This window comes from Notothenia rossii, assembly GCF_949606895.1.
Source record: "Notothenia rossii genome assembly, chromosome: 2".
NCBI lineage: Eukaryota > Metazoa > Chordata > Actinopteri > Perciformes > Nototheniidae > Notothenia > Notothenia rossii.
This window is the reverse complement of record NC_136904.1, coordinates 14053135-14080995: the sequence shown is the minus strand read 5'-3', so window position 1 is coordinate 14080995 and position 27861 is coordinate 14053135. Positions and strand designations below refer to the sequence as shown.

The 27861-nt window shown below is 42.1% G+C and overlaps 2 protein-coding genes across 6 annotated transcripts in view; one reads left to right on the top strand and one right to left on the bottom strand.

Annotated features, from left to right (window-relative positions):
• Nucleotides 1-21617, bottom strand: part of fam120b (family with sequence similarity 120 member B) — a 30485-nt gene extending 8868 nt beyond the window's left edge. The window contains exons 1-12 of one of the 4 annotated variants that reach the window (XM_079664112.1): nucleotides 21510-21612; nucleotides 14013-14090; nucleotides 8272-8403; nucleotides 7293-7483; nucleotides 6847-6980; nucleotides 6564-6686; nucleotides 6053-6244; nucleotides 5705-5969; nucleotides 4290-4473; nucleotides 3482-3583; nucleotides 3013-3185; nucleotides 768-860 (exon numbers count right to left, since the gene is read on the bottom strand). In XM_079664112.1, the coding sequence (XP_079520238.1) occupies nucleotides 768-860; nucleotides 3013-3185; nucleotides 3482-3583; nucleotides 4290-4473; nucleotides 5705-5969; nucleotides 6053-6244; nucleotides 6564-6686; nucleotides 6847-6980; nucleotides 7293-7483; nucleotides 8272-8403; nucleotides 14013-14052 (1629 nt within the window). In that variant the 5' untranslated portion in view covers nucleotides 14053-14090; nucleotides 21510-21612. Of the gene's footprint in view, nucleotides 1-767; nucleotides 861-3012; nucleotides 3186-3481; nucleotides 3584-4289; nucleotides 4474-5704; nucleotides 5970-6052; nucleotides 6245-6563; nucleotides 6687-6846; nucleotides 6981-7292; nucleotides 7484-8260; nucleotides 8404-8719; nucleotides 8834-14012; nucleotides 14091-21509 lie in introns of those variants that run through there. The other 3 variants (XM_079664114.1, XM_079664113.1, XM_079664115.1) reach the window with 3 other exon arrangements.
• Nucleotides 19052-27632, top strand: LOC307028794 (delta-like protein D). 2 transcript variants are annotated; one of them, XM_079664106.1, is made up of 12 exons: nucleotides 19052-19485; nucleotides 19589-19888; nucleotides 20566-20626; nucleotides 21397-21654; nucleotides 22971-23031; nucleotides 23136-23266; nucleotides 23373-23542; nucleotides 23814-24030; nucleotides 24120-24293; nucleotides 24401-25139; nucleotides 25277-25553; nucleotides 25931-27632. In XM_079664106.1, exons 1-12 carry the CDS (start codon nucleotides 19432-19434, stop codon nucleotides 25934-25936), a joined length of 2448 nt encoding a protein of 815 aa, XP_079520232.1. In that variant the 5' UTR covers nucleotides 19052-19431; the 3' UTR covers nucleotides 25937-27632. The 2 variants fall into 2 exon arrangements, with proteins under 2 accessions (XP_079520232.1, XP_079520231.1); XM_079664105.1 differs by having other exon boundaries at nucleotides 25274-25553.
• The last annotated feature ends 229 nt before the right edge of the window (nucleotides 27633-27861 follow it).

Below are 27861 nucleotides of genomic sequence, written 5' to 3'. Positions count from 1 at the left end.
TTAATGACCTACACATGTCTGCAGCTAGTTGCACTTTCTTTATAAATTAAAGACACCAGCAATCCAAGCTGTTCACGATTTTTGTCTCATGGTGCAACTTTACCTACGGCTGGGACAGTGATGTCGTATTGAGCTTTCAGGATGTCTTTGCATAAATATGTGTATTTGTTGATGTTTTATTTTATTCCCAAATAATATATTCATTGATGAAAACTAGACAAATGTATGTGTTTTTTTAAAGATTTTCATTGCCATAACTAAACTCTAGCTAATGTGCTAATGACATTAAAGCCTTGAAACATGGACTGTATTTATATAGCACATCCAATCTTTACGACTACTCAAAGCATTTTGACATATACAAGTCAGTATTCACACAAATGCAAGGTGCCAGCTGCTCGATGACACTTAAATACACTGACATTCACTTCACAGTCGCCCAATTAGCAATACAAACATACTGCAAATGAAGAAGAATTGTTTTGGGTTATTTGTTTGTTTATTTATTTGTTTGTTTTTCTTGGGGCACAATCAGCAGCTTATTTATGTTTTGTCCCCATTTTCTCCTCACTTTCTATAACTGGAAACACTTTCTCCACTGTGTTTGTCACAAAAAGGCCTTGTTTACAGTCAATTGCAGGGCACATTGTCTTTGTGCGGCAGGAAACTCAAGAACTTGAGGGTGCATCGGGACGAAGCCAGTGAGTAAAAATCTGATCTGTTCTGAAGGAAAAAAAAGTATTGAAGAATGTGTGTTTATTACTAACCTTGATATGTTGAAGCTCCTTCGGGGATTTAAGTTTCAGACACACAGCCTGACTCAGGTAAGCATCACAGTCCTCCTGAGACAACGTTTGTATCTGAAAACACACACCACACATACATACATAAACACAAACACACCCGCACAGTGGACAATATATGGTTAGCCAATTCAATCACATCCAGTGTGTTCTGTGTGGCTCAGTTTGTTTGGTCTGCTGTCTGTGCAACATTTCAACAGAGAAAGGAACAATGCTGGATGCAGAAACAAGGCTGCCCAGTTGTGTGTACAAAACAAACAAACCCTGCAGCTATTTAAATTGAAGAGTGACGAGGGAATGTGAATGCAGCAGCGATCAGACAACAACAGCTACTGTTGTCTGTCGGCCTGACCACCCATCCAACGGCAGCCTGACAAGATGCTCTTCTGTCTGTCTGATGGTCCTTCATCCATTTAAATGTTTGGCTTCAAGTGTCCATCTAAATCTGTCTAAAAGGCTGCCTGTTAATGTAAGTGTTTGTAAGCACTTTGTTCAAATCCGTATAAAAAAAAGTGCTTCTGGCTAGAATTTGGTTAACATTTAGCTGGTTTGTAAAAATATCACAGGTTGTATGTTTGATTCTGGTCACTGTTCATGTGTTTTTGATGTGTTTTTAAGTTCATTTTTTACTGTAAAAACAATGTGGTTGGTTCTAGGAATTGAGCAACAGGATTTTATTGCGATTTGTAATAAAACACAATTTTTTTTAATTGTGAATATTCTCACCTGTGACTTGAAAAAGCTGGCTTGCTTGCAATTTTGTTGGATTAGAAAAAATATAGCATTTTAATTCAAAAGGTAATAATGGCAACATATTTTGACAAGGAAGAAGAATGCATAGATTTAAAATAGACGATATCTCTGGATCTGCTGAATCAATTTTGATTTACAAAATATGTACTTTCTACCTTCAATCCGACGATGTCATTGGAATGCAATGATTGATTACAGTTCCTTGAAACTAAACTAAAGTATTGTATATTTCTTATACACAAAGATGTTTCAATCAAAGCACTTTGAAAACACTGATTATTTTCTGTGGAGATACATTTTTTGTCGTTTTGTTTTGTAGTTTGATAAATGAATCTACAGTGTAATTTGTGTTTAGATTCTGCAAAATGACGCATGCACCTTTATCCAGGTGTTGTGCTCCCGTGATTTCTTGTGTGTTAAAGCTCAATCAGATGACGTATATGCAGTATGTACAAAGCAAAAACACAAATCTCTGCTTCTTTAACAAACTTTGAAAAGTTATCTCTGTGCTAGGACAACAAGGCATGACAACATAATTACAAACAGGACACATTACAATGTAAAACCAAAATAAGGACCCGATTGTAATAGGGTGAATAAGGTATTGGCTCTTAAGATATTCAAAGCTCCTGGGTGGTTATCAGAGCCGGTGTTGACGCAAAAGCCGGAGTTACAAAGACCAGTGTCTGCGGCTAAACTGGGCCCTGCGTGATAGTGGCTACCATTAAGCCAAACAACAGAGAACAGACTGTCAACAAGTGATGTTTAACTCCAAATCACAAGTTGACAAAGGGTGGAATAATTACTGTATATACTGCTGTAGTAAATCCCAAATCAAAAGCTGACTTGTGTGTTTAATTGTCAGCAAATACATTAGTCTTTACATACATCACCAGGTGTAGCTTTACTGCCCATAAACTGCCATTATCTGGACTGAAATGCCTCAGTAGAAACTGATGCCTCCTCATTGAGCATTTTAACATGTTCATTGAAGGCTAGGCCAAACATGCAGCCTGACCAATGAAAACCAGAACAGCCACATCAATCTCAGTGAAGTATCCATGACTAATAATGTGTTCATGTGTTTTAGCAATTAGAACACCCACCATGAAGAAAACCACGTATGTTTTTTCAATTAAAATAACATAAAACGTAATGACATTTTCCATTCATTGTTTCTATAGACGTACATTCTGACACATGTATATGATTCTTGAGATATGGGAGTAATAAGTCCCATAATTAAATCATTGGACTGCTTGTTCAAATCTTGAGTGGGCTTTTCAGTTTCCCTTTTTGGACTAAATGTAGACAAAGTATTTCCACCTTTTCCTGTTAAATTCATCTTACTCAAATAATCCCTCCTCTGCATGTATTTGAGCTAGGCTATTGATCTCTGTTTATTTCCTTCCTTATCCTAAAAACTATCAAAGAAAAAGGAAAGAGTTGGGGATACCTGGAGGGCTATGTAGGTGACGAGGCAGAGAGCAGCCAGGAGAGAGTCTTCAACAGCTCCATATAACTCTGACAGCTCCTGGCAGTCAAACATCGAAAGGAAGGACTTCAGGCGGAGAGACGAAACCTCAGGACCGTTACCGAACCATAACAAGTCCAGAACGGGCTGATTATCTACACATTCAAACAAGAGAAAAACATGCTGTCTTTGTGTTGGAAAACACTCCAGGAAATGAGGCAAATGCTTTTAATGTATTAGGCACAACCAGGCGAAGCTTCTCACAGCCTTTCCGACACTCGTTGATGCCGAGGAATAATTTTATTATAGAGGAAATTATCATTCCAAGGAAGCATTCAAAAACATTAAAAACACTCATGTCCTCATCCTCTTAGTTATCATCACCTGGCGTTACGAGATGGAAATCAGATTGTGTATGTGAGGTATGTGAGGAAAACAGCAGGTACAGTACATTGGAGGCTGATAGGAACGGGATGGACCATGTCGGGCTCCTTCAGAGCGTTTCCAGCGTAGACGAACCATTCCCTGATGGCTGGAAGGTCGACCCTGCTGCCTGAAAACACAGAGTCAGAGTTAGGGTCAGCCAGTTTCACACACGCACTGCAACCCTGACATTATTTATACTTTACCCGGAGGAGCTGCATGTGAAAATGTTAATGTTCGAATCCTTCCTGCTTGATATCAAACATACCTTTACCTGGGGTATAGCTGGGATGTCATTAAACTGATACTGTGGTAACAAGTTGATGCCACACCTTTGAAAACCTGACCTTATTCGTGCCCACTGGTACGGTAAGAGCTTAAGACTAACAGTGTCACTTCCTCCTGAGGTGGATATAAAATGTGTTTGAGATGCAGTAAAATCACTATCAACTCTTCCAGGTGACACACCCTTTTCCCACCTGATAATGCTACATTGTAAACATCAAATCTGTGTAGAAATTGGCAGGAGGAGGGCTAAAGAGGTCATTTATGAACAAGTGATGATCCGGCAATGTAACCTTGGTGTTATGTGCTCCATGTCAGGCCTCCTGCCGCTCTCCCCAGGCGTCACACCTGGCCTAAACCAAACAGAGTATGACTACATGGTTGGTATGCTTGAGACTCTCCTGAGAAGTTACATTTGCTTGTGTACATTTTTGTGATTATGACCTTATGTTACATTTGTTGTTCTCTGACTTAATGCATGGTTTAGCCAGGGCGCATGTGTATCTGTGTGTTTATATGTATTTATGATCTCCAGTAATCGACTGTCCTACCTTCATGCCCGTTGAGCAGCAGCAGCCCATAGATGCGTTGTCTGCAGGGCTTGTAGACGAGGGCCTGAGGCAGAAGCTCAGTGTCCTCCTCATCCTCCAGAGTGTTGCTACACTCAATCACTCCCTCACACAAAACACTGTAAACCATGAATCCCTCTGCTGCTACATGCTTCTCTCTACAGGCCTGGAGAAGAACACATTTAAACATAATGAGATCATTTGATATGTAATATATTGTGTATTATAGCGTTACAGTAACAGATAACTTGTTGAGTTGCTGATCACTGGAAGAAAGATTTGAAAGTAGGAAAAAATGTTGCACACTACTTATGCTCCATATGCATATCTCTTTAAAGGTCCCATGACATGCTTTTATGGTTATTACCCATCCCCTTGTGTGTTTCTGCATGTAAACGGTCTGCAGAGTCACAAACCCTCAAAGTATACCCTGTAGCGAGTAAAACTCTAACACAGAAAAGACCTGTCTATGCTGCCCCAGAACGCCTCGTTGGAGATTTTTCTTTTTCGATTTTTTTCTTCCTGAGTATAGTGACGTAATGATACCCAGGTCCAAATGGAACAATCCGCTGAGCGCGCCACACACGCACACGCACACACACACACACACACACACACACACACACACACACACACACACACACTTATATTTTCTCAGCCGCGGCTCCGCGGATCTCCGCACACAGCCAGACTGTGAGTGTGTGTGTGTGTGTGTGTGTGTGTGTGTGTGTGTGTGTGTGTGTGTGTGTGTGTGTGTGTGTGTGTGTGTGTGTGTGTGTGTGTGTGTGTGTGTGTGTGTGTGTGTGTGTGTGTGTGTGTGTGTGTGTGTGTGTGTGTGTGTGTGTGTGTGTGTGTGCTCAGGCTGAGTTCCACGGTGTCTCGCAGACCCCACGCAGCAACCAGGAAACGACACCAGTAATCCACCTCACACTGTCCGCTCCTTGATCCTCAAAGGACGGAGCAGCGAGCCCCGCAACATCCCGCCAACATGGCACTTGGACCCCACGCAGCATTCTCATCTGTTTGTCATTACTGGTGTCATTTTCTGATGCCATTGTAACACATAAACACTGATGTTCCGGTGGTGAATTCATCAGAACAGAGTGGGCTAGCTGACCAATCAGAGCACAGTGGGCTCATAGGGAGGGGGAGGGGGGGGGGGGGGCAGGAGCTCCAACAAGCCGTTTAGGAAAGAGTGAATACACATACTTTACAGAGATGCTGTATGAGAAACCAATGTGAGTTTGGAATATGGAACAATTTAAATCTATTCTAGTAGACCTCAACAATGGAAATATGATCAATAGAAATGGCCATGTCATGGGACCTTTAAGTCAGAGGAGGTTTTGGCTCTCAGATCTTCTCCGTTGATGAGTTAAAGGAGGTACAGGACATACCTTTAATATTTCTGAACTAACATGTTTCTCAAAGGCAGAGGAAGGTGCAGAGATGTCACCGAGCTGAATAGCTTCCTCTCCAGGTAGTAAATACGAGCGGACGCCTCTCTTCAGTAGCTCTCTGTGAGGAGCTGACAGATTCAGAGTCTGAGGGATGAGCCCAGTCTCTTGCTCCTCTCTGCCCCACACAGAGCTCACAAGGTGGGATACAGCCATAACCATCTGCCCCTGGGGAGCACCAGAGTGTGCTGTGGGGTTGTCTATCCTAAGAAACCAAAACATTGATTAAAAGCAACTTTTAAAGATGAATTCAACTAAGAGCAACCCTCAAAGTAAAACCCAAGTCACCTGTATGTTGCCATGGCGTTGTTCCTGATGTGCAGCATCTTATCCACTGACACCACGTCGTTACCTAGGAGACAGGCCAGCAGTGGTAGCTGGGCAACAGTCAGTCCGATGGTTTGGCAGAGCCTCTGTCGGTCGTACATGACCGTGGTGAGGCTGTGTATCCGCAGCTTTGCCACAGAGAAGCAGGGGGCACTTTAAAAGATACAACTTTCTCCATGAGCAATTTATATTAGAATATATAAATAAATTCCCAAAAATCAATAAATCAATTTCAATTTCTTAAACTGTAAGCAGGTACTCAAATGTGAATTAGCCTGCTTTAAAAAGCTATTCTTGATTTCTTCCTATTATTTGTATTACCCATACTGCATGGAATTATCAACAGATCCTAAAAGATAGTAAAGTTCAATGAAATTCAAACTCTCTGTGCAAATGTTTTATCAGTTCATTTGAATGTTATTGAAAATAATATGCCTTTAGGTCAATATATTTAGTCTAATATTTAACAAACCTGTCATATATGATGAAGTCGGAGTCCTGTCCCAGAATACCCATACTACCATGCTGACGAGCATAGCTGGCAATCTCATAGTCAGCCTCCCGCACTGAGCAAAACACCTCCTGACCCAGTGACCTGCGAACAGCCAAATATACATTAAGAAAAGTATAACAAGAATGATTATTAGATATCAGATTCAACCCATTGTAAAATAACTTGAAAAACAACTCGAAACTTATTTTCAGTGTTTAGAGATGACTGTGATTTCATGGTAATTGGTCTTGAAAATGCTGACCTGAGAGCAAAGCGTGTGAATGTTGCCAGACCAGAAGGCAGACAAAAGAGCTCTCTACCGGGCTGCTCTCCTTGAGCTTTGATGTGACGAAACAGTTTAGAAATCTCCCCGTTCACTCTGCGTCTCCTCTTTACCTGTGGACAGAAGGAGATGTTGTTCACAGAAGGATGATCTTAAATTGAGTAAATCACAGTCCTTCTGGAAGTTAATAGTTAAATATGAGAGCTGTTTCATACTTTGTGTCCGACATGCTATGACATTATTAAAGGGATATTTTGGATGTGATTGGATGACAATAAAGTTGAAGTTGAACTTAACATCTGCACAATAGTGCTACAGAAAACTCTGTACTATAAACTATGTAACTGAAGACAGTGAAGGCCCGGCTTGCACCATATTCAAGTTTGATTATTTGAACGCCAAAAGTTCAGAGTTTCTTTTCTCACCCACTCCCGTCTCTTCTGCTCTTCCACCACTCCGTCGAAGAAGAAGACCAGTCTGATGCCAGCTGAGCTGAAGGCCTCCACCCAGCCCTTCAGCCCATCCATGTACTCCCTCCACTGCCCCCCACACACCCAGTCTTTACACGAGTACCAGTGGCGCAGGCAGGCCATACCATCCACAACAAGTGTGGGTCCTGATAGGAGGGGAAACACAACTGTAACAAAGTGCCGGTCTGCATGCTAACCCAAATGATTGAGAGAAAGACATTTTTAATTTACTGTCATTTTGAATCTTATGGTTTTATTAGATCATCAAGATTGTGTTCCTGATTGCTTTCAGCCATGCACACTGATATCCTTGGCTGTCACCGATTTACCTTTGTCTGTATTCCTGTTTGCACTACTCTACGGATTCAAGCTACCAGCTTCACTTGATGATAAGTCTACGTATGTAGCTGCGAGCAGCAGCGTTTGTATTGGTAATCAAGTAACCAACTGCCATAACTTAAAATAAGATACTTGACTTGGTCAAAAGAAGATACATAAAATGCTTTAAACTAATGTCATACTATAAATATCTATATTATGAAAAGACGTGTATAAAATGTATTTTTGATTTGTTCAAATGTAGAGCTAATTTATTGGCTCATCGCCCAGACCAGACAGATCCATGTAATAACAACAGAGTCACAGAAACACTACACAAAGATGCACAACAACTGCAACAAGACATCAAATAAAACCAACAAGGGGCAAAACAACCACAAAAAAAATCAATAAGGCTGCAAATAGAGCAGAAGCAGCTGCAAAGAGACACAAAAGCTCAAACAACCACAAAGACACACAAAACTACTAAAAACGATGACAAACAACTGCAAGGAGACACAACATTAAAACAAAGATGAACAGAACAACCAACATATACACACAACATCTGACTATGACTACTTGCACACTGATATAAACTCAACTGGTAGCCTACTGTTAGCAGTGGTCTTGCAGCCTGTCTGTCTTTTAGCAGCGTGTTGTCGGGACATTTCTCTCAGGTTCACAGACACACACGCCTCTGGGCAGCGGCGGTCCATGAAGCTCTGAAGACCTTTCACACCCATTCCTGCAGAGAAGAGACAGAAAGGGGAGTTCATTCACAACGTGTCAGGTAACCAGCGGTGTATTGAATGGCCGCTTTAATGGAAATGTGTAACATCTTGTGTATGAATTTCATGAGTGTGACTGTTTCAGTTGCACTTCGCATAAAAACACACTGTGACTCTATTCAATGAAAATAGATCTCAATGCTAACAGTTAGCTTAGCTCCTAACCTCTAAAAACTCATTAATTGCGAGGCTTCTGAGTGTGCTGTGCTTACAAACAAACTCGTATGTGAATACTTTCACCCCATATTACTGCTTCGCATAGCAGAGACTTACTTTAATATTGGTGTAAGTGAGCTGCATGTATCCGTGTTGTGTCTACTTGGTGTAAATTTAAATTACTTCCGCTATGTTACGCATTGGGTGACGTCATCACGTAGCAAAACAAAGCACACGTGCTCGGCGCACGTAGCAGCCAGAGTAAGTGTGCAGGGTTGGGTCAGATTACTCTGAAATTACTGAACTGAATAGAATACATTACATTTCTAATCACATAGGCGATCTAATCTGAATAATGTGGATTTCTTCAGGATCAAACATTGAAAATAATTCCGTTACTAGCCAAACCTGTGTGTTTGATTAATACTATTATAAAAGACTGTGTGCAGTTATCCCTGAAACACAATTTGGACAACAAACTTAAATCATCATTGTACTGGCGCAGTAATGAAAAAATAAACATCTTAATGTGGCATGAATGAGAATAGACTATAGAGGTTTTTGTGGGCTCAGTCCACCCATAATAACTCCCCAGGCTAGGATCAGAGACGGGCTAATTGCTCTCCAGGCTCTCCTGGAGAATGGGGGCTCTTTTCTGGAGTCACAAGCTATTAGGTCTACCTTCTCCACACAAAGCACCCCCGTCCCTTCTACTCTATTGTCTGAGTGGAGCAGGAATAAAGAAAGGGACATATGCTGGGTGTCAGTCCAGCTGTCAGCATCTGTCGTTCCTCAGCCAGATGCTCTGTGGACTGGGAGGACAATCCAGCCCTTCCTAGTCAACTGATCTTCAAGAAGGGAGGAGCTGCGTTGTAAACCTGCCCCCCGTTATTGCACTGGAAAGTTATGACCACTGAACTCATGAAGACCACATATGCATCTTGGTTTTAGACAGAACTTGTGCAATGTTTTGTTTTCTGTGTATAATTGATTTAACCCATATCTAACGGGGTAAGAACAACAATCTCTTTCAGAAGAGAGACCTGCCCAAGACGGCAACATAAAAAGTTAACAACTACGACAAGAAAAACTTTAAGTAATGCATAAAGTCTTTAAATGTTGGAATGCTACGCACAGTGACAGGTCCCAACCAAATCATTCAACATTGTACTTAAAAAAACTTCAAAATCCTGCATGGAGACACAATTCTTAGCTTCAAGTCTTTTTAAAGGCTTTTCCAAAGATGAGGGGAGCAGTGCGTGTTGTGATACGATGTTTGATGACAGCTTATCCAGAATGGCTTTCATACTGTTTCCAAAAACACCTGCGACTATAATGATCAAGGATCCAATTTGAGTCTATAAGGTGACAGGTATACATGCTGTACATATCAACCAATGTCAAGTATTCGAAAAATCTGTTACATAAGTCCTTCCAGCATATTTTTACAACATTACACTATTTTATTGTCGTTTACCATTGATAAAAACAGTCTTACATTGTATTTAGTTTTCCTTCTTGTATTGTGTTTATACTGTATATACTTTTAAAAGATGTATTAATCTTGTTTTACCAACTTCTAGGCCTACATTAGCTAAATGTTTATGTTTAGGGTTTTATGTTTGTTTGGCCTTGTTTTTACTATTTCTATTTTGGTGTAAATACAATGAAACAACAGAAAAATGTGATTCCAATTCCTGGTGTTGAACTCATATGTGGCCAATTCAGCAGATTCTGCTCCTGATGAATCAGGCAGCAGACCTGTGAATACGTTGAATAAACAGCTGCTCTACCTCTTCTTCTCTTCGCCCTTGTTCAAAACTTTAAAGATCCAGGTATTTTCAACATAAACAACAACCATGCAATACAAAGTACATCAACATACAACCGTAGTGTAGTCACACAAAATAAAACTAGACGAGCAAGAGATGAACCGATGACCAAGGCTTACAACGTATCCAAGCACATACTGTATAGTTGTAAATGCAGTTTGTTTGACGTTATCCTTTAAAAGTTTTCTGCTTTTTTTCTGTTCTGTCAACAGATTGAGTGCTATTTTTTTTTAATTAATTGTATCTTTCCAAATCAGCAACATAGTGTTTTTACCAACTAATAATGCTTTTTGTGATGGTTAAGTCTTAATAAGGCATACAATGTCACCCAGGACCAGGATATGACGCAGTTTTATCGAATTAAAAATAACAACTTGAAGGACTTTATACAGCATCTGAAATCCCCCATGTAGACACCTTTATTTTCTGCCAACTTGAATTACAAAAATCTCATGGATTTAGATCTGCGACGTAAACTTCTGTTCTCTGAGGTGTCTCACCACTGAAAACTGCAGTCATCAAACCACTCATTGCCAAAGAAAATACTTTAGGCCCACATCCAACCACCTGCTTTAGGGTAATATTGAAAAAAACATTGGCACTAAACAACTGTTCTGTTGCCTCACAGTCACCCACACCACAGCACTGAGACTTATCCTGTGAAGGTCTTTAGTGACATCAACTTAAACACAGATAGTGGCAAAGTTTCAGCCGTATTACTGGAACTCAGTACTGTAGTGATAAATTGAAAATGCTGTGTGGGACTTCCTGGCACAGTAGGAAACTCTGAATGAAGGACAGGCACTACTATCTACTAGTATATAGGTAATTACACATCTGAGCGACAAACAGGCATACAGAGTTCCCCAAGGCTCTATTCTGGGGCTTCTTTGGTTTAAAATCTGTAAGCTTCCATTGTCTCTGATTATATATAAAACTAAGTTACCATAACAATTGAGACAACTTTCAAATTTGTATTTTTTACATTAATACATCATTGCATGTTGCATTTTACTCTCATCGAAAAAGCTTTAAAATAGTACGTTTAACCTAAACGTATGCTAATGTATGTTTTCACTCGACAAGAAGCGTCTTAAAGACTGCTTTCTGAAAAGTAATCACAGCTGTCTGACAAATGTAGTGTAGTAAAAATAACAATATTTGTTTCTGAGATGCAGTCGAGTATAAGCATAAGTACTTTGGTGAATGTACTTAGTTACACTTCAGCACTGCACACGCTTTAAATTCATGCCCCTATATGTGAACACAATAGACCAGAGGTGGAGAGGGGTTTATATAATCCTGCATCCCATTTTCAACAGTCAGTGTTTGGGTCTGTCGCCTATTCACGTTGTATCTTTTCAACTTCCTCCTCCTCCTACACTGACTCTTCCTTCTCCTCTTCCATCTCCTCCCCCCTGCTGCCTCCCCCACTCCTGACCAAAGCTTGACTCAGGAGAAACAGAGGCAGATGTTCCAGGAGCACACGACTGCCCTCAGCCCTCCCCCAACCCCTCCCATTTGTACTGGATCAGCAGTTAACCCCCGGAAAGAATTGACCATACAAGCACGCACACACACGTACAAAGAACACCGCTGCACAAATCTGTACTGGCTCAACAGTTGTCCAACTGAATGAACAACACACACACACACACACACACACACACACACACACACACACACACACACACACACACACACACACACACACACACACACACACACACACACACACACACACACACACACACACACACACACACACACACACACACACACACACACACACACACACACACACCAAGTGCTGTCCAAATCCCGTCAGTGTCGCTGATAGTAGCCAACTCGGGGTCAGGCCTGGTGTCAGCGTCCAGGGCCGAGGGTCTCTCTGGGCAGCTGGCCAGGCTAATCCTGCTGCTGGAGGCCACTGGTTCTCAAACTAAAGGCCAAGGACCCCCGGGGGGCCACAGGGCAGGGATCTCAGGGAGCAGGGAGTGTGCGATTTGTTCAAAATGCAGGGTTTTTTGTTTGTCTGTTGGCTTATTTTAAGGCAACATCAAACATTACATTTCATGGTGAAGCAAGACTTTAACTGTGACAACAATGTTATGTGGGAAGATTGCTTAAAAACATTCAATTTGATGTCCCAAAAGACATAGAAAAAACAGCATATCCTCAAATTAGAGGTTTTAAAAATAAGTTTGTTTGGCAATGTTGCTTAATCAGTTACCTTAAAAGATTAAAAACACAGATTGAATGCAAGAATGGAACATGCAGATGAATGAAACACATGTCAAAGTGGGCAAAATATGTTTATGTTGAAACTATTCACAGTTACATTTAAGAGGAATGTTGAAAATACAGCCAATCTAAAAAGTAAAATGATACCTTAACACAGACTACTTAAATGTGTTTTCACTAAATGGACTTCCTATCTTTCATATTCCTGTCAGTATATCATGTCTGTACTATAACACAGGTATACTACAAGTTTGTGTCACACGTGGAGGTTAACAGGTGGTCTAAGTTGTTACATTCCTGACTGGGATGGTAGGTGTGCTGCCTCAGGTCGCTGTGGCTGTGATGGGGAGGAGAACCATGAGTTTCAAGTTTCTGATATGACTGAGATGTTGTTGCTGGGGGAGTCTTATCCATCAAGTTAACCCGACTCTCCATTTATCATTACAATAAGTGCAGGAATGATCATAATCAACACCTGCCTATCTATCTATCTATCTATCTATCTATCGACCAATCCATCCACTTTGAATCCAATTAAGGTTCTCAAAATATTGGTATTAACACTATTAAAAATACACATGTGATAACAGTTTTTAAATTATCAATCAGATAATAAGTATATATATGCTTTTGCACTGTTACAGATTTTCTCTGTACCAGTTGTTTTATTTTACAAAAAAGTATTTGTTTTATAGATGGCGCATTAATATTGCTCTTCTGAATATTTTTTGCAATGAGGATTGAGTAATAAACAATCTGATTTTGTGACAGCTCTAAATGCAATGAATCAGACTAATGAAATAAAAAGCACCACAGGAATTTGAAACACTTCTGTAATTGAATATCGGTCTCCATTCAGCCGTCATCAAACCTTTTCAGTCTAGGGCACAAATTAGATATCTCAGTCAGCACCCTGTCTGATTAAAAAACAGTATTATGGTTGTGCTTGTGGGAACCTGGTCAGCGTAGACGTGGAGTTACATTTGTTCTAGCTCAAATTGAATGATCCAGAGTGAACTTTGATTTCTTTAAGTAACTGACCAGACCAAAGGCTGCCATGCTATGTGCAACGGTGTGTGTGTGTGTGTGTGTGTGTGTGTGTGTGTGTGTGTGTGTGTGTGTGTGTGTGTGTGTGTGTGTGTGTGTGTGTGTGAGTTTGAGTGTGAGGGTAGTCGGTGTGATGGCAATATTGTGGTGGTTCCCACGACGGCCATCCATCCATTTCTTGGCACGATCACACACACACACACACACACACACACACACACACACACACACACACACACACACACACACACACACACACACACACAGGCCATATGGCCACCTCGTACCCCTCGCATGCCTCCACTGTGATTTGGCCCAGAGTCCCATCAAGCAACTAGTAGCATCCCTCTATGGAGGCATTTGGCCTGTATAAAGGGGGAGATAAAGGAGGAAGAGATATAGGAATGACAGATAGAATGGAGAAAGACATAAAGAGTGGGGATCAGGTGGGAGAAGTACTCAAATGCTGTATTTCAGTTCAAGTAGAAATACCACAGTCTAAGAATACTCTGTTACAAGTAAAAGTCCTGCATTGCAAATGGTACTCAAATAAAAGAACAATAGTATTGGCATCAAAATATACTTAAAGTACCAAAAGTAATTCGACTCATTATACATTTTATAATAATATTGATTATTGATGCATTAATGTGTTTATCACAGATGGTAAACAGTAATGGGGTCGAAGTACAAAGTAGCACAACATTAAAATACTCAAGTACAAAACCCTCAAAACTGCAAGTACTGAACTGGGTGAAGAAGAAATGTAAAAGGAGAGATACTTTATAGAGAGATAGGGATGAGGGAAGCCATTTGGTAGTTGGTTAGTGTTTTGGTGTTTGGTGAGCAGATGGCCGGGGCTCGAGGAGGGGCGTGTCTTGTCCTCGCGACCCTTCACAAATCACACGGTTTCTCCCCCGAGGGGCTCGCGACTCGCCGTTCAATAAGAATCAATGGGAATTACTTCGCGAGAGAAAGGGATGAATGGGCGGCGGGGCGCGAGACCTCTGCCTTTGTTGTCCCCCTGCGTGTCACAGAGCTCCTGCTCACACACACACACACACACACACACACACACACACACACACACGCGCGCGCGCGCGCGCACACGCAGATACACATACACACAGACAATAGGGAAGCACTTCAGTTAAACAATCGACCTCAAGTTAAACAATTTTTTAACCTCACACACTCACACACACACTCTCTCACACACACACACACACACACACACACACACACACACACACACACACACACACACACACACACAGGGGTTGATCAGATGGGAGGAGTTTTTTTAAACTTTCTGCTGTTTCCTTAAGACACAATTAGAGAATCTCCTGGCATAAATTATGTTTTAGGCTAAAATGTCGCCTTGATACTGATAAATGAGGGAGGGAGGGTCACTTTCCATCTCACCATGCCTTTCAGTCACGCTTTGCTGCAGTAATCGGAAAATGTGTGCCACGTCATGGTGATGAATGACTGATAGTATATTGGCCTAATACAGAGAGGGAGAGAAAGAGCACCAGGACCTCTGAAAGTTGGGATGAGTGTAAATAAAAGGCTTCAAGAGAGGGATTTTACGCCACGCCACATAGGAGCATTGTATGCTATTGAGAAGGGGGCTGAAATCAACTGGTTAAATGAAATGAGCAGCTAGGAGCAGCGTCCTATAGCTAAACACACATACGGGTATCTGGAAAGACTGTGGCAGGCACAGATAATAGTGTTAAAGCTTAAGGTTAAAGGCCTTTCAATCAGCCTCAAGGGGTCTAAAGAGCACATATTGGACACGCAACCACGTTAGGCTTTATTTTTCTATACACTGACCCCAGAGGGAGTTATAGATGGGCAGGGTCATTAAACTTATGCAATGATATAAGAAAACACCAGCTCTACACACAGCAATGCATCAGCAGCACTGTGTGTGTTGACATGATGGACTGAGAATTATCCATAGGGATAAGCAGTGGTGGATCACATTTACTTTAGGGGAGACGGGGGTAGTTTGGTGCACACATGTTTTCGGGTCCCTTAGAGATCACCCAAAGAAAGAAACATCCAAATGTTTATGATCTTCATAAGATTCATTTGGCATAATATTGATGAGAGTTTAACTGTTAACAATGAATTGTCGCGCAATCATGTGAGCTATAATGATAATAGGCCACCTGTTCATTGGCAAACTTTTGGTAAGGCTATACTTATCATTATAATAGTTTAGTGTTCTATGCACCAATACAAAAGTATACTTACACATGAAGCTATACATTTTTGTAAAATATATAATTATAATTATTTTTATTTTGAACGGTTAAAGGTGGGGTAGGTGAGTTTGAGAAACCGGCTCGAGATACACTTTTTGTTATATTCCATGGAATGCTCTTAACATCCCGATAGCAATGAATATCTGAAGTGCTTTGACAAACAAATCCATAAAAGAATGTCATCTGTGGAAGCTGTAGTACTGTAAAAAGCACGACCAATTATTTTAGTCGGGCCGGCTAAAATAACTGGATGGCCTACCTGCCTGTCAGCCTTCCATCTGTGCACAAACTTATCTTGTGCCCTCATGACAGTAAGGAAGTGGCAGATTTTTTCCGGCTGTGTATTTTCAAATTCTAGTACACTCGAGCTGGTTTCTCCAAAATTACCTACCCCACCTTTAATGGAAAAAGTAATTACGCATTCATATGAATTAGTTGTTAAAACAATTTTGTTACATTTTTTCAAATGGGCAAATATTGTTGTTTAAGTTCTTAGTTTACCTAAGTCAAAGATCTGACTACTTGTCCACCACTGTGAATGAATGCCTTCTTGGGGGACAGCAACAGACCTAAACATTGATGCTGTGCACAGAGAGCAGCTTCACTTAAAGTTGTTAATCAAGCCCCGTACTCAAGAGGTGGTGTATCACTCTGCAGTCATATGTTTTCTGCGGATGTCACATACAGTACCTGCTCCAACACATTAATGAAAAAAATCCTTCAGAAAGGAGGCCCTCTCTGGATCTCTGTTACAATGTGTTGTAAAGGGGTTGAGTTGATTGACAAGTGCAGCAGCTAACAATCAGCAACTCCCTCTCAGCCATAGATAGATAGATAGTTAGATAGATAGATAGATAGATAAATACTGTTATTCAAACATATGTTATACTTACTAATTGTTATTATTATTAATGTTTAAAGAAATGCTATCAATATAGATATATTGATCATCTCAACCTTTGATATCTTAATATAGCAAAAGTGTTGTCTTTTCCTGTAATTCAAAGGTTGCATTGCAGTAAAGTAAAGTTATATAAGTCATTAAATCCCTTTTTCTGATATTACTTGTAAAAAAAACTGTATGTAATATTTTGTTAAAACACCAATAGTCAACCATACGATATGGTAATATCTATATATCAAGATATTTTGTCAGAAATACATGGTTTTCTTTATTTTTTCATTGCTAAGCTGTATTTTTGAAGTTTAGTTAAATTATAGTTAATTGCCATACTCCTTATTTTATCAATCATAACCTTATAAACAATTCACAAATCAGAAGAGCACAATGGATTTGGGTTTTGTTTCACTTTGATGAGAGATGGACAATATTCATGCCATACCAACATCTCCCACAGCCAGGAATAAGCTCATCACAACATCATGCCAACAAGTGCGAATTCTTCCCCACATTTTTCTGCAGATACACACTGATATTCAAATTAGACAGTGTGTCTGGAGCCAGTGTTATGTTTCCATGTTAGACTAGTATTATTACAGGGACTTATAGTCTATAATGTTTTATCCCTTGTAATTGTATGCATGGAAATGTGATATTTTGTTATCAAACATGTTGTAAGATTACTGTTTATACAACTGGCCTCTCTCTCTCTCTCTCTCTCTCTCTCTCTCTCTCTCTCTCTCTCTCTCTCTCTCTCTCTCTCTCTCTCTCTCTCTCTCTCTCTCTCTCTCTCTCTCTCTCTCTCTCTCTCTCTCTCCTCTCTCTCTCTCTCTCTCTCTCTCTCTCTCTCTCTCTCGTTGTATTATTGTGGGAGAGCAGGTGCTGCCGTCCCAATTACATACAGCTGAAAGCACAAAGAAAAAAACTTTACTCCCTCTATGGCTCCCCTCCTCCTCCTCCCCCTCCCCCTCCCCCCCTCCTTCTCCTCACAAAGTCCCTTAATGACAGCCACGCGAGTGACACACCACCAAGTTTTTTACTGCCTCCATCTAACAGCATGATGTAGTCTAACAAATCCAGAGGCATGCGGTCAAAAGAGTGGAGGTGTGTTGGCCTGCAGCCAGTGTGTGCGTAATTTCGTGCGTCTTTACGCATGATTTCAAACGTTTAACCTCCTTAAAACTACATAAAAATAGCTGATATTAAATCCATTTACATTTCTAAAAATATAATTTAGGAGTATAAATACAGACAATGTTAATTTTGGTCATCACGATGTAGAGTCGAAGTTATGGGTGAACTGTAAATGAGTCCAAACTTCTTGGCATGCAGTTATATGACTATCCAATTATTTAAGATAAACAACAAGCATTTAACGATCTGCCATTTTTTTAATTTCTCATTTAATTAGTAGATCAGACCAGCATTTAAGCATTAACACATTATGTAAGATGACATAATACATCACTTAGAGCCGGACTTGACAAGGTGTATTGTAGGACAAACAACTAAGACAAAAAAGATAAGGTATTAGGAATAAATCGACTTGTTTTGGGGGTGTGAAAATGTGAAAACCACGGCAGGGGTAACACCATAGGAATGTGGCGGAGCAGATGGTCGTTGTAACGCAGTTGGGGCGGCAGGCTGCCGGCTGGCCATGCAGGGAAACAGGCCAGCCAAGGCTCCACCAGCATAACCCCAAATATGAGATGCCACCGTCTGACTGCCTGTGTATAAATCACTTGATGCTGAGATGTGGAGGATTTCGTGCAGAGGTTAAAGAATTTGTCGGAATGTAAATGGGCCATGTTGTGGAGGAGGGAGGCATCAGGGGAAGCAAGGGGTTGTTGCACATTTAACAGCTCACTAGCCATTTGGTCTGTCCCTTTGAGAGAAAGAGAGGAGGGGGGTGGTGGGGGGCGGGTTTAGAAAAAGTTGTGTGCACCCCTTCTCCCCCCCCTCTTCTTTCTTTGTGATGGCCCCGGGGCGGACTTGTGGTGGTGGTGGAGGGAGGGGAAGAAGAGGAGCCGAGGGGCTCATTTGCATCTTATTACCCTTCGCCCGCTGGCCCGGTATAAAACCCTGTGCAGGGCAGGAGACCCATCAGACACACGCACTGTTATCCGAGAGAGCGCCACAGAGACACGGATATTTAGCATCAGCATATCATTATCAATCAAGTGGGAAAATAAACAAGGCCGTCGAGATATTCATTCTACAGCGATTGACTGGAATTATATTTTCATCGAGGATTTCATTCACGCTTCTCCAAGGGGATCCTTCCGCTGAGGATTACTTTACACTGTAAAACTTTTTTTTTTTCTCGCTCTGTCAAAAACTCGTGCCTCGTATGGACTAATAGAGGGGCAGAAGACAGACGCACCACAGAAAAAGTTTCACTTCATCCTCCCTCACCTTGACTGTGACATATCGGGAAGCTTTTTTAACAAAAACACTTTCTCCATGAGTGTTTGATCCGGGCTACGGACTTGTGCAGCTTTCACTGCTTGTTGAAGGGCTGTCAACACAATGGGACGCCTGTGTCTGCTACTGGTTGTCACTCTCTCCTCACTCACCTGCCAGGTAAGTTCAACAAGAGTATGATAACGTGTAAAGCTATTGAGTTGTGTGTGTTTTTGCACACTTTTATGGCTGTCTCAAACACACTGCTGCTTGTGTGTTTTAGGTGTTGTGCTCCGGAATGTTTGAGCTGAAGTTGCAGGAGTTTCTAAACAAGAAAGGGATACAGGGGAACTCAAACTGCTGCCCCAGAGGCTCTGCTCAGAGCCAGCACCAGCAGTGTGAGTGCAAGACTTTCTTTCGGGTTTGTCTGAAGCACTACCAGGCCAATGTCTCCCCCGAGCCTCCCTGCACATACGGCGGGGCTGTGACTCCCGTCCTCGGCTCCAACTCTTTCCAGGTGCCGGAGACCAACGCGGAAAGCTTCACCAACCCAATCCGATTCCCCTTCGGTTTCACATGGCCGGTAAGACCTCTAATGATCATGCATTACTGTATCTCTGCCCCCATGGGAATCACTTCATGCTAATTACTGTATAATGTTAACTTATTATGCATTTAATTGATAGTTTTTACTGTGATATATGTCATGTAGTCTACATTATGATGTTTAAGGAGTATAACTTTGAGACTGTGAAGTTATTATAGTCTTATTCCAGTGGGACACATTAGCTTTGAAGAGTGCAAAACGCAACAGATGCTCCCAAACTCAACACTTGTGAGGGTCTTTGTCAGCACTGTGTGAGAGGGGCTATTGTAGTATTTCTGTGCTCTTTGGTAGGATAAAATGGGGAGGGGAGGAGGGCGTGTGTGTGGAGTAGGAGGAGGGGGCGGGGGTGTTTTCACCAAACGCTCCTCTCCTCCGACCAGGCGTGGTGGGAAAATTAACATCCTCTGAGTTGGCACATCATTGGCAGCGCAGCGTGAAATTCCGCCTCGTTTGGTTTTACGGCGGTGTCAGAGTGTGATAGTAGCAGGGGTGTGAAAAAGGAGCAGGTAGTAGCCCTTATTAGGCCCCTAATCAACACGGGAATTAGGCTGTGAAGTTTATTGGGAGGCCTCCTATGGCCCTTTGCTGCTCTGCGGAGGGAGGGAGCCTCCAGGCCGAGCAGCTGTTGACTCTCTCTCTGTCTCTCTCCTCAGGGGACGTTTTCACTGATCATTGAAGCCCTGCACACTGACTCCCTGGACGACCTGGCAACAGGTGGGTGGCAGCCAGAGAAGGCACCAGTGTAACTCAAAGACAGGCCATAAGGCTAATAGTGGCTTTGTTTTCTTTCAGTAGCATGTTTTTCACAAAGTGCACACTCAGGGCGACATGGAGTTTGATTAATGTTTTAGATACATTCTGCCTACAATCCTAATATGACCAAAATAAACACTTCTCTTCTACAAATATATAAGTAAATGACATGTTATATTATTTATCTAGCCTTTTACTTATGAGCATGTCAATCTTAAGATTTCAGTATAAAGGTCTTTATATGTGTCAAACTTTTCTACACCTGGAGGTTTGTTAAACATCTCTTCGGATAAAGACCACCCACAGTTTCTGCAGGTGCCAGTTAAGATTAGCCCCTGCAGTGTGATATTAGTTGTTGTTATCTTTATGTCCTGCTCTTATCACTGCATTAATGATGACTAACTGACCACATCAGTGTGTGTCCGTGGTGGTGGAGATAAGGAAAAAGCTGGTGGTCACCAGGTGAAAAAAAAGTTGAAATCAGACAGCAGCATCCTGCTGTTTACTGTCTTTAAACAATTTAAAAGTATTACCGGCAGTAAACCACCTCCAAACATGAGTGACTGTTTTTTTTATCATATATCTAAATATAGAAAAGAAAAAAATATATACAATAAATCATTTATGACAATGTCTGCTCTCATATCACACCTGTTCTGCAGAACATTCAATCATAACACTGACAGTAACAAGATATGACCAATAACAAGCTGTGTCTTTGCCCTTTGCAGACAATCCTGAGCGCCTGATCAGCAGGACCACCACTCAGCGTCACCTCACTGTGGGAGAGGAGTGGTCCAAGGATATGCAGACAGGCGGCAGAACCGAGCTGCGTTACGCTTACCGTTTCCTGTGTGATGAGCACTACTACGGCGAAGGCTGCTCCGTCTTCTGCCGACCCAGAGACGATGCTTTCGGCCACTTCAGCTGCGGCGAGCGCGGAGAGATCATATGCAACTCTGGCTGGAAGGGAGCGTACTGCACTGAACGTGAGTTGGCTTGCTATTTAATCAAGCTCTCAATCATTCAGGCTCTATGGAGCAACATGAGGACCTGCCATAAATAGGAGATAAAAGTGAACCGTTGTATGATTGCCCTAGTTAATATTTAAGTTTTCTGGCAGCTGCTTGTGGGACAGATAAGATGAAGGGGCAGGACCGTTATGAGGTGCTGCTGTTTACATAAAGCTTCTCATCTCAGAGTACTTCTAAGAGAGCACTCACTATTGGCTCAAGAGTGTTGTATGCAAACCTCAGAACTATGAGCTTCAAACTAATACCAATGAGGAAAATGATTTCTGAAAAGTTTATAAATTACTTTTCAGAGTTAATCACTGGCCTGTCTTCATTGTTGAGGGACTTTTTCTATCTCCTAATGCAGGGCCCGTGTGCAACAGGCGTCAGTTAGTTATCCCATAGCACCAGAGGCCTCGTTTCTAATGAGCCGCAGTGGCTCCTCAGTAATTCACACGCCGCGTGCCTTCCATTAGACCACTGGGGCCTCCTCGCCCCAAAACCTCCTCCCCGATTGGCCAAGTGGGGGTCCTGTATTGTTGCGGCCCGGGCCGGTGATTGGCCGAGCGGGGTTGTGTATTGTTGTGTAGGGGGCAGCTGCTCGGTGAGAGGAGACAATGGAGCAGCTGTCTGGTGGTTAGCTCCACACAGACCAGCTGGCCCTGGGGGGAGGAGGAGGGGAGTGAGGAGAGACGGGAGGAGCGGAGGAGGGAAAGGATGAATGTAGAAGAGGAGAGGAAGAAGACAAGAGAGGGGAAAGGTTGATGGAAGAGGAAGGGAGAAGAGGAGGATGAGAAATAGGAGGGGAGAGAGGGAGGAGAAGAGGAGAGGGGCCAAGGGTGAGAAAAGGGACTTCTGACCCACAGTCAAGGGGAGAAAGGAGGCTTTGTGTGGGATGCTTTTGTGTTGGTGAGCCACCATGTTAAAGGAGAGGGCTTGTTGGCTGGTTCCCCCGCTTGGTGACCGAAGCTCCCTTCAGGATGTTGAAGCTGAAATGTAACCTTTCCAGGAACTTCTTCAGCTTTGTAGATACCAATATTCCAGCTGATCTAATGACCCTGAAGTGAAGCAACAGTCGTCTGTCTGTTTTATTAGGTCTCTGTGACGAGACTGTAGACAGACAGGTGAGCAGCTTAACACATTTGAAAGGCATACAAACATTAAGGCAGACAGGCAGGCAGCAGATTGAAAAGGCCCTTCTGAATGGGAGACTGAAGGAGCGCAAACATGTGTTTGTTTCCAATGCTGGATTCCCCGATATTCAACAGTCTCTATCTGTGTCCTCCCTGCAGCGATCTGTCTTCCTGGCTGTGATGAAGAACATGGCTTCTGTGAGAAACCTGGAGAGTGCAAGTAAGTAACACAGACAATAAAAATGTAACGCTATATCTGGGAGTTTCTTAGACAGATCATAAACACAAAGAACGTTATTAATAGTATTTAACTGATGTTCCCAGGTGTCGCGTTGGCTTCAGTGGGCGTTACTGCGACGACTGCATCCGTTACCCAGGCTGCCTCCATGGCACCTGCCAACAGCCGTGGCAATGTAACTGCCAGGAGGGATGGGGCGGGCTCTTCTGCAACCAGGGTGAGTTTACTGAGAGATTTACTACTTTGTTGGCATTAAATCAGCCCTTTTTGTTAACACACATTTGCTGTGTAGTTTATTAATGTTGCGTCTCGATTTCTTTCAGATCTGAACTATTGTACGCACCATAAGCCCTGTGTAAATGGAGCCACCTGTACCAATACGGGTCAGGGCAGCTACACATGTTCCTGTCTGCCTGGATACAGCGGAGCCAACTGTGAGATTGAGGTCAACGAATGCTCAGGAAACCCCTGTCGCAACGGAGGCAGCTGCACTGTGAGTATTAATCAAAATGTTGATAAAAACAATCATATTAATGGGAACAAGAATCAGACAAACATCTGGACAGTGTGTTAATAACATTTGCTGTACATTTTGTGCGGAACTTTTGGCAAAACGTGAAGAATATGTTTATTCAAACTTTTTCAAAATTTTAATTTTCTGCATGACCTTATTAAACTTTCTGTTAAAGTGTATTTCCCTGTTGATATTCAAACCTGAATACAAGCCTGTGTGTAACCATCGTTTTTCATTATTGCCAATATAGGACAACGATAACGGCTATAAGTGCACCTGCCCACCTGGTTTCTATGGAAAAAAATGTGAATTAAGTGCCAACACCTGTGCCGACGGGCCTTGCTTCAATGGCGGGCGTTGTGCTGATAACCCTGAGGGAGGTTACTTCTGTCAGTGTCCGATGGGATACGCTGGCTTCAACTGCGAGAAGAAAATCGACCACTGCTCCTCCAACCCCTGTTTGAACGGTGCGTTGTATTCTGTGTTTCTGTTGAACAATTAAACCTAAATCTATAACAAATGTCTGGAGACTAATCCCCTGTCTTTGCCTCTGCAGGTGCAGAATGTGTGGATCTGGTGAACTCCTACCTGTGTCAGTGTCTCGACGGGTTTTCAGGTCCTAACTGTGCGGACAGCAGCAGCCTCTCTGCAAACTGCCTGTCCTTCCCTTGCGATAACGGAGGGACTTGTCAGGAGGGAGTGAACGGCTACACCTGTACCTGCCCTCCAGGTATGACAGCACTCCACATATATGCCTTGTGGGATTACAATAATTACAGTTCATTTTAGTTTCATATGAGTTTTGTTCTAATATCTTAAACTCTGCTCCCTCTGTAGGATATACTGGTGAGAACTGCAGCTCCCCCATCTCCCGCTGCCATCACAACCCCTGCCACAACGGAGCCACCTGCCATGAGCGCGGCGGACGCTACGTCTGCGCCTGTGTGCCAGGCTACGGGGGCCACAACTGCCAGTTCCTGTTACCTGAGGTCCCCAAGGGTCAGCCGGTTGTGGACGGACCGGATCGCCGTTATTCTTCTCCAGAGAGTGAAAATGTTGAAGATGAGGAGGATGACGACAGCGGATTCCCCTGGACAGCAGTGTGTGCCGGCATCTTCCTCGTTCTGGTGATCCTGATCGGCTGCTCATTGCTGGTTGTCTTCGTTCGGGTCAAGCTGCAGGACAGGCAAAGTCACCACGGCGACAGTGTCCACAGTGACAGCCACGAGACCATGAACAACTTGACGACCACCAACAATTGCCTCCGCAGCGACTTGGGAACCAAGGAATTGGGCCCTATGATGACAACGTCGATTAAAAACAACAACAAGAAGGCGGATTACCATTCGGACCTGGCCGGGTCACTGGGGGGTCTGAGTGGTATCAGCGGACTCAACGGATCGGAGAAGAACGGCTTTAAGAGTCGCTACTCCAGTGTGGAGTATAACCTGGTCCACGAGGTGCGGTCTGAGGAGCTGCCGCTGTGTAAAGAAGAGCAGCGTGAAGAGCCAGAGGTCAAATGTGAGATGCTGGACGAGTCTCACTCAGAAGAACAATGCAGAAAGAGACAAATCAGGTACATACTAACTATATTTAAGACTGCTTGGACATTTAGTTTTGTGCATGCCTCGAAATGCATAGCCTAAATGAAATAGTGTTTTGTGAAGGATGTCTTTTCCTAAACGGTTTGTGTTCTTCTTTGTCCCACAGCAGCGCATCAGAAATGAATCAAGTAGAAGAGTCACCGAGCTGCAGCGAAGCAAAATATCAGTCATCCAGTGAACTGAACAATCACGCAGCAAGTGAACTCAAATACCAGTCCTGCAGTGACATCAAATACAGGTCAACCTGTGACGTCAAATACCAGTCCAGCAGTGATGTTGACTACCACAATCCTAGTGACAACAGGTACCAGTGTACCAACGACACCAAATACCAGTCCGTCTACGTCATGTCGGACCAGAAAGATGAATGTATCATCGCTACAGAGGTGAGAACACACACAAAAAGAAATGGGCAGCCAGCTACGTTATTTACTGAATTGTATTGAATGTTTTAAACACCTAATACTCTGGAAATGAGTTGACTGAAGTAAAAATACAATTTGTGTATAGACTTTAATGCAGCATTGTGCGTTATTCATATAAAGTACCTTGCAGGTCACCCTTGAAAAAGAGATATTTTGATCTCAAGGGGCTTTCACCTGGTTAAATAAAGGCTACAAACAAACAAACAAGGCCTGAAAAAAAAACGATATATAAAAAATGGGTTTAACAATAATTCACTATAAGGAGTTTCAACTGTATAGTAATTGATTGCAACTTCCTGCAGCATACTAAAATCAGATTTTTCCTCTCTGTCTCACAGGTATGATACCAGACCAGTTCCCTGTGGTCGGTCCACACACAGCCCTGAGCAGTAGAGCTCAACTTGTCTCTGGGAGGTTTTACTCCTGCTGTTTGCTGCTGTTCCCTGGGATTTACCGGAGGACTTTGAGCCAAGGTGCTACTGAGCCAGTGCGTCAGAGTCAGTAACGACTTGGCAAGGACTTAGTACTACAGTAGTACTACGGGTGAATACTTGACGTTGTTGACCTGAAATGGATGTAAGGTCTAATGCTGACTCAGTGCTTTGGATGAAGCACAAGTACAAACGTTGTAAAGAAGATTTACTGCTCGTACCTGGATGAACTATGGAATATCGACTTGGATGTTGACCGATGATATTGTAGTACCTTTGAAGTACTGATTGAATGAACAGTGTAGTACCTTGGAGTACTGAGAACTTTTGAAGTACTGTTGTACTACTGTTATGTGTTGTGGTTTTACAATTCAGTGTAAAAGCTGTTATTGATATTGGACAGTTCATGTTTTGTGCAGTGCTGCTGAGTGATGCTATGTTCACAATACGAGCAACAAAAGCAACAGTGTCTCAGAATCATTGCTAAAGTGTTGCCCGAGCCCTAGTAGTAATCTGGGTAAATACAGGTTTTCTTCAATTTTTAGAGGAAAGGAGATGGTTGGTTTACGGCATAAAAAATAGAAAATGTACCTGATTAATTGTATCCTAATGTTTTTTGCTCGTACTTTAAACGTAGCATAAGTATGAATTTACAGCCGCTTTAATTAACTCAATTAAAGTGGGACTTGTACGGCAGCTGTGCATGACTCTGCAGCACTGACAGACAATGTTGGCTGAGCTGGTTCTCAGCAGAAAAATAGAGAACTGAAGACTCCAGTAGTGACTGCAGATTGATCCAACATGGATCCTGTTGGGCCATACTGGCCCCCTGACCCCTGAAGGTTGTGATACACAGGGCAATGTTTTGGGCAGGGCAACTCAGGAAACACAGCATTAGGCATGAGAGAAACATCAGACAAAAAAAATTATTGTATAATACACTTGGTTTGGCAACACTGTTTCTAGAGACTGTTATGCTACTAGAGCCACTTTGAATAATTAACATAATTAAAGTGTAATTATCCAATTGGATTTATTTTCTGGCAGCTCGTTTGGCCACAATTAATTGACAAAATTACTCAAAATAAGTCAAATTCTTCTCTGGTGATGTTGTGTTTCCAGGTAAGCCAAGCTATAAAGAATTAGTCTTAACTGCCAAGACCTCATTGCACTATGAAGGTGTGTGTGTTTGCGTGTGTGTGTGTGTGTGTGTGTACAGAAGAGGTGATGATACACCTGTGTGTGGTGTCACATGTATGCACTGCCCACTCCCTTCACTCCCAGTCTTCCACTATTAGCCAATTGAAGGACACCTGCCTGCCGTTGGTTAGCATCATTTGTTTTTTATTTTATTTGTTATCTAAAGAAAGATGTATTCTTTTAATTTAATTATCTAATTATTTGTGTTCCATTTTGTTGTGATTTATTTTGTTAAACCGGTTTTAATTTAAGTTGTATTGTTTTTATTTGGCAGATAATGTATGTATGTAAGTATGTATGCATGTATGTATGTGTTAGGCACTTGAGACCCCTGTGACTGTGTTGTATTTAAGAAAATAAGTCGTATGTAAAGAGCCTGTCATTTTTATTACTGGAAAACAGCGCAATATTTTTCCAAAATAAAAGAGGAATGAAATATAGCACATCTGATGTGGAGTGATTTTATATTTATATGTGTGGTTGCTTTTTCTAGACAAGATTCTGGGAGAACAGATTGAATGATTACAGTATGATATTCATATCTAGTGTGCACAACAATTGCCTTGGTTATTTTGACTTGCTTTGTATCATCTCAAATTGAGAATTGATAATCGGATCGTGTTGAGAAGCATTTTCAT

Coding starts and splice junctions, on each gene's coding strand:
- LOC307028794 (XM_079664105.1), top strand. CDS start 19,432: ATGGGACGCCTGTGTCTGCTACTGGTTGTCACTCTCTCCTCACTCACC. Junction 23,543..23,813: donor GCAACGGAGGCAGCTGCACT/GTGAGTATTAAT, acceptor TTGCCAATATAG/GACAACGATAACGGCTATAA. Junction 24,294..24,400: donor CACCTGTACCTGCCCTCCAG/GTATGACAGCAC, acceptor CTCCCTCTGTAG/GATATACTGGTGAGAACTGC.